The sequence below is a fragment of the Sturnira hondurensis genome, unplaced genomic scaffold, assembly GCF_014824575.4.
Source record: "Sturnira hondurensis isolate 20B ecotype Veracruz unplaced genomic scaffold, ASM1482457v3 Scaffold0008948, whole genome shotgun sequence".
NCBI classification, from domain to species: domain Eukaryota; kingdom Metazoa; phylum Chordata; class Mammalia; order Chiroptera; family Phyllostomidae; genus Sturnira; species Sturnira hondurensis.
Genome location: NW_028081579.1, coordinates 1381031 through 1391683, shown reverse-complemented (window position 1 = coordinate 1391683; position 10653 = coordinate 1381031). Strand labels below are relative to the sequence as shown.

General features: G+C 38.6%; 1 protein-coding gene across 1 annotated transcript in view; it reads right to left on the bottom strand.

Annotated features, from left to right (window-relative positions):
- Positions 1-1117: 1117 nt before the first annotated feature.
- Positions 1118-10653, bottom strand: part of SEC23A (SEC23 homolog A, COPII component) — a 65142-nt gene continuing 55606 nt past the window's right edge. Inside the window, exons 18-20 of the mRNA XM_037056410.1 lie at positions 9796-9951; positions 6512-6577; positions 1118-2500 (exon numbers count right to left, since the gene is read on the bottom strand). Coding sequence (XP_036912305.1) covers positions 2411-2500; positions 6512-6577; positions 9796-9951 — 312 coding nt within the window. The 3' untranslated portion in view covers positions 1118-2410. The remainder of the gene's footprint in view (positions 2501-6511; positions 6578-9795; positions 9952-10653) is intronic.

Sequence of the window (10653 nt, the reverse complement as noted above, 5' to 3'; positions counted from 1 at the left end):
CAGTAAACACATCCATTATACACAGACCCTCAGATAGGGAATGAGAGGGAAGTTTATCAGATCGGAAACTGGGCAGAGAATATGTCAACTCACTTTCGGAATCAGCTTATGAAAGATTAAATTTATCCTGCTACACCAAAATATGTATACAGAAATGACGTAGGTGTAAGGTCATTTTTAGAGAGAAGGCCACTAAGGGTGGTAGGATCATGAATGAATTCCAAAATAATACTGGACATAGCCTAGCTTCTTATTGCTGCTAGTAATTCAGCAAATTTCCCATATCTACTCTGCTCATTTAAATAGTTATACATTGCAGCCTATTTAAATAGCTAGCAATTTAGTAATAGCTAACGTATACACAAATATAATCCAGGGTGGTATCTTTCAAATGGTAGGCTAAAAGAGTATGATGATATATTTGTTCATCCTTATCCCTTAAATACTGAAGAACTTTAGCACCTTTATCTTTAATTGAGAAGTGGGCAATTTAGGGTACCAACATCACTCAAGAGAAGAAATAATGTATTCTTAATGGACCAAGTTAGGAGCCAGGAAAATTAAACATCAATGATCATCACAGGGTCTTTCTTCAGTTCAAAACATGTTAACTTCAAAACACAATCCCTTAGAGCACAGGTGGCAAACGCAAGGCCCACAGGCCGAACCGTGCCCTCCACCTGGTTTCATCTGGACCAGCACCTTGTTTCCACCCGGCGGCAGTGCCAACCTCTCAAGTAACTGTTAAGGAACAGTTACATTTATACAGTCCCAAAATTACATTTGGCCCTTTGACGGCAACCGTGAGGCCAATGTGGTCCCCGGGGAAAATGAGTTTGACACCCCTGCCTTAGAGCAAAAATGAGTAACTATTTTGGGGATGATGAAAATGCTCTAAAATTGACTGCAGTGAACACAACTCTAAATATTCTAAACCCCCCCTGAACTGTGCACTTTAAATGGGCGAATTGTATAGTGTGTGAATTACATCTCAATACAGCTGTTATTCTAAAAAGTGAATGACTTTTTAATCTACGAACAGCAGATTTTAAATGCTCTATTTTTACAAGAGGCTACTCAGGCTTTACTAGATTTCAAAATAAGCAGAATAACAGAGTAAAAGTATATTTTATTGGTAATTATGCTTAACACAGCTCAATCCAAATAAAAAGGAACAGAGAAATGTATTTAACCTAACAGAGTATAACATAAACAATTTTTTAAGTTTCTTTTTCACCATCATATAATTGTGTTCATGCAAGTACAATCATCAAAACTGTCCTTCTAAGCACATATCATAGCACCTCCTTGTATTTGCAGTACTTGATGTAAATCGCACTGTTAAATATATCCAGCTTTAGTAATGTAAACATCTGCTACAAGTAAACTTTAAAGGTAAATGTGAATGATACTAATGAATAAATCAAAACAGAACTGAGCATCACGAGATAATTCAACAAAATATTATATAATACTGTTTCAACAAGAACCACAACTTAATAAATTTCACAAAATGAAAGCAGAAACAAAAACGAATGTGTAAACTCCCAAAGTAGTGCTAAAATACTGAAGGATTTAGGGTGAAATTTACCTCAGAAACACAAGGAGAAAAACAAAGCCATGCGTGAAAACCAAATTTGGGTTAGTAATAACAAGTCATTTTTACTGCACAGGCTTCCCAAAATGGTTTAGTCTCTATCTCCTTTAAAAAAAATTCTCATTTTCATCACGTAAGTTGTGTATATATGGAAATTTCACATTTACTGTCAGTTGGGAATTATTACCCCCCAAAACTTTTCATCTCTAAACTATTTTTCCAAATGACCAAAAACATTAAATTATTTTCGTGAAAATTAGCATAGAGTCAGATAATTTCTAAACAAATCATCATAAAAATAAATCTGCCTTAATAGATTAAGTACAGAAAAAGTGTATACATAAGTGATGAAAATCACAAAAATATTCAATGTATAGGTAAAAATGTTCACCTTTACCATTACTGCTGATGATTTTTGTTTATTTTCTAGCTAAAATTGAGAAACAAGTTTTCAGAAGTCAGTATGGACATTCAGTGCCACTTGGATTTATCTGCAATATACAGATGAGTTACGTCTCTTTAATATACGACAAACTCTATTTTACTCTTCAACATAATTAAGTTATAAAGACCTCAAATTTCCAAAACCAGTTATAATACTGTGGCAAGCAAAGTAAGTTTGTTCATATTGCTCTTATCTTCCAGCTTAATCTACAAACGTGAACATTTTTCCGTATGATATCTCAAACCACACTAATACAAAGAGTCTAGAGAGATATCTCTGTTGATTTCCACAGATTAATTGAAAAGGAGAAAAAAATAAAATTGAAATATTATTTCATTTTCTTAAATGTCTTTAACATGTGTAGCACTTCAAGCGGCACTTGACACGGCGAGTTTCTTCAAATGATCCATAAATACTTGTAAACTAACATCATCTGTGAGAATAGGTGCTCCCGACTCCTAGGAAAAAAGACATTTGCTCTGATTAAAACAGTGTGATACCTTCAAATCCATAAGCAATGTATAAACAAATATTTAAAACAAACAAGGAAATAATTTTAAGCAAAATAATACCCATTTCCCTGCTGTATAATAAAGAATGTGACTGGCCTCTGTCCCTGGGTTCCTGACAGGGAGTTTCTATCCCTGGAATTTCTGAACAGTTGTGTCTTTGTTACTCATGAGCCCTCAGATCACACCTGAGTTTATGCTATGAGACGAGATGACTCAGGACGGAGGAGGCCAGTCACCAGAAAGATCAACTGCAGGACAGGAGTGCTGGGCTTTAAGACGGGCAGACCTCCGGGAAGGAGGAGGGGAGGGCTGGAGGCTGAGTTCAGTCAGGCATGGACGACTCACTCAGTCATGCCGATGGAAAGGAGTGACCCAAGAAGGCCTCTAGGTACCAAATCTCAGCAGAGTTTCCTGTTTGACAAACACCAATGTGCTGGGAGGATGTTGTACCCCAATTTCATGGAAAGAGGGCAAGAGCTCTGCATCCAGGACCCTTCCAGACCTCGCTCTGTCTCTTCATTTGGCTAGTCCTAATTTTAGCCTGTATAATAAAAATGTAATCATAAGTAAGGTGTTTTCCTGGGTTCTATGAGTTGCTCTAATTCCTGAACCTGAGGGCAATCACGGGAACCCCCCAAAACACACACATGGATTTGCAGCCAGTTGGTTGGAAGTGCGGGTAGCCCAGGGTCCTGCTGGCAGCTGTCATCTGAAGCGCAGACAGTCTAATTCTGGACCAGGTCCTTTAACTTGTGGGGTCTGAACTAACTCCAAATGGTCAGCATCAAAACTGTATCGTAATTTACCTACTGATGTTAGAATAGCCCCAAATCCAATTTAATCTTTAAAGTAGTATTAATTTTTTTGAATAAACTGGTGCTCCTATCATTTCTAAAGAATAAATCTCCTTATTGCTGCCTGTTTACTAAAATAAAATTCCAAATGTACATATTTCAACAGAAATGGCAGCTGGAGGAAAACAAACATATCACTTTTTAAACTATGCTTACAAGTTTTTAATTCATTTTCATTTATTTCTGCAGGTTCTAAGTAATTAACAAGAATTAGGGAAAATTCCCAACTTCTATTTTAATGAAAACCACACTGATAGAATGACCCTGGTAATCCAATGCATTAATAATAAAATTTTATTACAACAAGAAAAAGACTCTATATCTAAATTTTTAGATTTTTCACTTGATACTTATTATTTATCAGTAAATATGTAAAGTCTAAAACAGAAATTAAGTAATTTTCAGACAAGATCAGAAAGTTAGCACCAGATGTGAGACGAGAATTTTTAGCTCCCAAGGGTCTAGTCTGACATAACAACAGACATGCCCTACCTCTCCTGAAAATTCTATTTTATTACGTGTTTATATGTTAATTCTTAAGACCTTGAAAACCTTGCTAATGAAGGGAGGCAACAGCAAAGGACTGAGCTCAGAGCAGCAAGCCACGCTGCCTGGACTCAAACCTTCACTCCCCCAATTACTGCCTGTGTGACTTGGAGGGAGTTACTTAACCTCCCTGCTCTAGTTTCCTCAACTGTAAAATAAGGACTTATTTCACATGATGGTGTAAAGAGTAGATAAATTAAATTGTATGAAGAAAACAGAACAATACCTGGCACAGAGTGGCCACACATCATGTTTCAGCCATTATTATTATAACTATGATTTTATAACACTGAAATATACTTTTCCTCAGTCTAGTTTCATAGTTAGCACAGAAGCAAAGGTCTCAATGACGTGACAAACTAATAATAACCTGGCAACTCTTGGTTTTTTCTTCCTGTAATTATACCTTTTTTGTTTGTTTTATACATATTTACCATCTCAATTCACCGAAATCCAGACCTATTTTTCCTACTCAAGACAAAAAGTATATATATATGGATTTTCTGATTTATATTCTAGATCTTATTTGAAATTGTAAGTACTAATGCTAAATTCAATCTTAAAAATTTGCAGTTGGGCCCTGACTGGTGTGGCTCTGTGGGATGGGTAACAGCCTGCAAACAGAAAGATCGCTGGTTTGATTCCCGGTCAGGGCATCTGCCTGGGTTTGCGGGCCAGGTCCCCAGTTAGGGGCGTACAAGAGACAGCTGGCCCACATTTCTTTCCCATATGGATTTTTCTCTCCCTTCTCTTTCTCTCTCCTGTCCCCTATCTCTAAAAATAAATAAAATAAAATAAAAATTTTTAAATGCCGTTGGTTGATCTCAATCTTCCAGATGCACACCTTTTCTCTTTAAAACACAGCCAAGATTAGGCAGAAAGGTGCAGGCTTTACGTGATTTAGTCTATGAAACACTACAGCAGCAGAGGCCTCCAGCATCCAGTCACCGAGCAGTGGTGCAGTGCTGCCCTCTCCAGGCCATTCACAGATAGTACTTACCACCGGGCACTCGATTTTTGTCAGAAAGAAAACTAAGGTATTAGATTCCGTAATTTTTAGTAAACTTCTTGGCTACTAAGTTAATCCCTAAATGCAGTCATCAGTTTAGTTTAATGACGAAAAATTCAGACTGTAGAGTCAGACTGGCCCAGATACAAACTGGGAGGACACGGACACAATTTAGCTATGTGATCTAGGGTAAGTTACTTAACCTATAAAAGCCTAAATTTCCTTTTCTGAAAAATAGGGTTAATACTACCAACCTCACAGGAGTATTTTAATAATTAAAAAGGAGTGTATAAAAAGCTGAGCATAGTAACCAAAACATAATATGCAACTTATTAGTTATTACAATGATTATTATCTACGAAAATATTGACACCATATCTTGTAAAAATCACAGGTCAAGAAAGACAGTCAGCTTTTATCTATGCCTCAAATGCCTTGACTTTCAGGCAGCAATAAACTTCAGAGTTTAAAGTAGGTTTTTCCTTTTCTTCTTCTTCTAGAAATTTTCTGCAAGTTGAAGACGTCATGATTTTACCCCCAAAACCCTTTAGGATGTATCTCGTACATAACAATGATACCATCATTACACTCAAGAAATTTTATAAAATTGTACTTGTATCTGACATATAATCCATACTAAAATTTCACAAATCATTCCAACTATGTTCTTTATAGCTATCTTCCCCTCTAATCCAGGACCCAATCAGAATTCAGATTTTGTGCATAGCTGTCTTGCCTTGAAATAACTCTCACTTTCATGCAACTTCTAAACAAGTCCCGTGTGTCTGCTTTCCTATTCATCCCTACATGTACTCTGTACCTTAGCCCACGCTATCCTCTACCTAGAATTCCCTTCCTCATGTAATTTCCACCTACTGAAAATAACAACCATAAAGAAATGTCCCTTTCTAAACACACACCTTTCTCCTGCTGCAAACATGCGACCTCCTCCTGTCTTCCTCTAACTTCTGCAATACGTCTTTCTAAAAGCACGTACCCCATTCTGCATTGTAGCTTAATTTCTTAGGTATGTATGTATCTTATCTCTAATAATAGATTACAAGCTCTTCACAGGCAGCAATGATTGCTATCTACCTAAAGTTCAACCCTAAGGGTCCTGCATATAGGCTACCTGATAAATGTTGATGTATGTATCAAGTAGTAAAACTTCTACCAAATCAAAGTATATTAACAATGATCTCCAGGTCTCCAGGATCTATTTATAATAGATTACTGTCTATGGCCTTATGCAGTTCATTGCCTAGCATTAAGTTTAAATCATTACTTTTATATTAACTTAAACACTTTATTGCTTTTTCTCAAGGGTGGGGTGCTACATTTGGAATATGAAAGAGTTCCGTCTATTTGATATGATCACTCTTTTATTTTCTATGGTGTCACCAAATACTAATTCTATTTTCTACTCTTATTTTTCACTACTTTCCCAACAGAAATCATTATCAAATACATAGGGAAAAATGTAGCTCTCATTAAAATAACACACCATAAATACACAAAGAACTTCCAAGATCTGCTATTTACACTTACCTGTCCCCAGGCATACATGTTATTATGAGTCTGTGAAGGGTTGACTTTTGAAAGCAGAAAACGGGCCTTAAAAGCAAAGAAGAAATAACATTATCCATCACAAACAGACTTAGTCAATACTAAACAAATACATTAGTCCAACTAAAATGAATTTTATTTTATATATTCTGGTAAAATTAATTTTATTAAAATATAACTTTTTAAAAAATGAACTAAATTTTGAAATATGTAGGCCACTAAACTTCATGTCACAAACAAATAATAAATGTACCCTCTTCTCTCCAAATCACGCAGTCAAAACATTAATAATAACAAACAGAGGGGCTTCCAGTCAAGATGGCAGCATAGGAAACACGGTTCACCTCCTCGCACAACCACATCAAAATTACAACTAAACTATAGAACCACCATCACTCAGAACTGTGAGAAACCGAGTTGAATGAACATACAACAACTAGAGAATTAAAGAAACCACATCCATCCCGACCGGTAGAACGGCCGAGATGTGGAATAGGCTGGCCACACATCCACATGTGGTGGATAAAAATTTGGGAGGAACACCCATCTGCTGTGGCTCAGTGGACTGAGCATGTGCTGCAAACCAAAGGGTCGCCAATTCAATTCCCAGTCAAGGCACATGCCTGGGTTGCGGGCCAGGTCCCCAGTGGGGGCTACTTGAGAGTCAACCACACATTAATGTTTCTCTCCCTCTCTTTCTCCCTCCCTTTCCCTCTCTCTAAAAATATATAAATAAAACCTTCAAAAAATTTTGGGAGGGATGTCTTGGGAGTGAGGATTCCCAGCTCCACACCAAGCCCACAGCCCAGGGTTCCAGTGCCAGAAAGATAAGCCCCCATAACTTCTGACTGCAAATACCAGCAGGGATTGAGTCAGTGAAAGAAACTTCTGGAGTTCCAAGCACTTCCTCTTAAAGAACCCACACACTGACTTAATCAGATACTCCCTCTGTGTCCAGCACCAGAGTAGCAAAGTGTAAGGCACCAGACGCGCACAGGGAGAAAGTGAAGTATCTGGTATCACAATGAAAGCAGGGGGACAGCCTTCTGCAAGACAGAAAAGTGGGCCGTTGTCCCTTTTTCTGAACCCACCCCGCACAGAGCCACAGAGCCCGCATGCTAGTGCCATATCTGGGACTCCTTCAACGCAACTAACAATGCCACAGAGATGCCCAGAGACTCCATCTCACCCAACTTATGGGACCACCCAAGCTGCTTTTCCATGAGAATGACTGGTCTTGGTTCATGCCGCACAACTTCCTAAACCTTCTCAAACAAGCAACAGCTGACCACAGTGACCCCCGCCCCAAACCCCATCTAGCTAATGGGCTCCAGGCCTGGCATAGCAGTGACCAGCCTAGATTCACATCTTAGGTTCACCTAAGAAACCCCAAGCTCAACACAAGTAGCAGCCATCTCAGACTGCTTTATAGCTCAGGCAGGGTGGCCCCAGGCAAAACACAGGTGGAGGCTATCCTAGCTTGCACCACCTAGGAAACCCCAGAGCCTGCATACCCAGTGGAGAACTATAGACCACTTCAGAGCACCACCACCCTGCCCCTGTACAGCTCATCTTCCACGGAGGACGGAGGTTGGTAGCCAGTAGTCACAGCCAGTCCTTGCAGCTGACTGGCAGGGGTAAATTCCTTCCTTTGACCTACCGACCGTATCAAGGCTCAACTACGAGAAGAGGGTGCACTCAGCCCACATTAAGGGGTCATACCTCAAGTACCCAACTTGGGTTATAGGGGAGGCTGTGCCACTGGACCCTACAGGACACCTACAACATTAGGCTACACTACCAAGACATGGAGTCAAAGCAGCTCTACCTAATACATAGAAACAAACATAGGGAGGCTGCCAAAAAGAGGAGACAAAGGAACATGGCCCAAATGAAAGAACAGAACAAAACTCCAGAAAAATAACTAAACAAAATGGAGATAAGCAATCTTTCAGATGCAGAGTTCAAAACGGTGGTTATAAGGATGCTTGAAGAACTTAGTGAGGACCTCTTCAGCATAAAAATGATCCAGTCAGACACAAAGGATACACTAATTGAAATAAAGAACAATTTACAGGGAAACAACAGTAGAGTGGATAAGGCTGAGAAGCAAATCAATGATCTGTAACATGAGGAACATGTTACAACAACCAATCAGAAAAACAAGAGAAAACAGAATCCAAGAAAATGAAGATAGTGTAAGCAGCTTGTCAGACAACTTTCAGTGTTCCAATATTTTCAGCATAGAAGTGCCAGAAGAAGAAAAGAAATAGCAAGAAATTGGAAATTTATTTGAAAAAATAATGAAAGAAAACTTCATTAATTTGGTGAAGGAAATAGACATGCAAGTCCAGAAAGCACAGAGGGTCCCAAATAAGATGGATGCAAAGAGGCCCACTCCAAGACTAACCATAACTAAATGCCAAAGTCTGAAGGTAAAGAGAAAATCTAAAAAATAGCAAGAAAAAAGGAGGTGGTTACCCACAAATAAGTTCCCATAAGACTTCCAGCTGATTTCTCTAAAGAAACTTTACAGACTAAAAGGGATTGGCAATAAATATTCGAAGTCATGAAAAGCAGGGACTTACAGCCAAAATCACTCTATCCAGCAAAGCTATCACTTAGAACTGAAGGACAGTTAAAGAGCTTCCCAGACGAGAAAAAATTAAAGGAGTTCATTATTGCCAAACCATTATGATATGAAATTTTAGGTATTCACTCTAATGCTCTCCCAACTGAGCTATTTCAGCACCTTATTATATGAACTTTTAAAAGGACTTATTTAAGAAGAAGAGGACCAAAAATATGAATAATAAATGGCAATAAATATATATATATCAACAACTGAATCTGAAAAACATAAACTTACCAAACAAGAACAGAGACAGAATCATAGATACAGACAGCATTTTGATGGTTGACAGATGGGAGCGGGATGTGGAGGAATGGGTGGAGAGGTGAGTGGATTAAGAAATACAAATTGGTAGTTACAGAACAGCCATGGGGATGTAAAGTACAGTATAGAAAATGGAGCAGCCAAAGAACTTACACGCATGACCCATGGACATGAACAATGTTGTGGGGCTTGCCTGAGGGAGTGGGGGATGCTGGGTGGAGGGGAAGAAGGGGGAAGATTGGAACAAGTGTAATAGAATAATCAATAAAATACAATTTTTTAAAAAAGGGAAAAATAAAGGAAGGCAAGTAGAACAACTCATCACAAGAGTAGCAACAAACAAACACACATGCAAATTAACAGTACTTACCTGGCTGCCCCCGTGCTCCGTGTCGATGTATCTGGGCATTGGAAATCTGGAGTGAAGAATCTCCTGGGCATCATCCACCGGGGCTTGCAGAAGGTGGCGGAAATTTTCATACTCTGGCATGTCCTGGTATCCGGACTTGCGCCACTGGGCTATGGTCTAATTTTAAAACAATTCAAGGAATTATTAGCTTTAATTTCTTGTCTATCCAAAATCTTAATGAATTTCTATTCAACTGAAGTAATCCTTAGAAAGTAAGAAAATTATAGATTATTCCATTCATCCCAATTTTTGAAGTTAAGAATACTAATTCCCAGTATTATTGAGTAAACAGATACACTATTAGGATATTTATTCTCCTTTAAAAATAAAGAGAAATAATAATTAATCCAGAAAAAATTAAAACACTATGCTTAATGTTACCAAAAGATATCTACCTAAGCTTATAATAAATGAGAGAAATTCTTATTACAGAACATTTCCCAGAGACTTCTAAATGACCTACTATTAAGAATTCTTGCCCTGGCTGGTGTAGCTCAGTGGATTGAGCGCGGGCCTGTGAATCACACAATCGCGGTTCAACTCCCAGTCAGGGCACATGCCTGGGTTGCAGGCCAGTTCCCAGCAGGGGACTCACGAGAGGCAACCACACATTGATATTTCTCTCCTTCTCTCCTTCCCTCCTTCCCTTCCTCTCTAAAGATAAATAAATAAAATCTTTAAAAAAAAAGTCTTGCCCTGGCTGGTGTAGCTCAGTGGATTGAGCTCGGGCCTGTGAACCACACGATCGCAGTTCGATTCCCAGTCAGGGTACATTCCTTGGTTGCAGGCCAGTTCCCATCAGGGAACTCACGAGAGGCA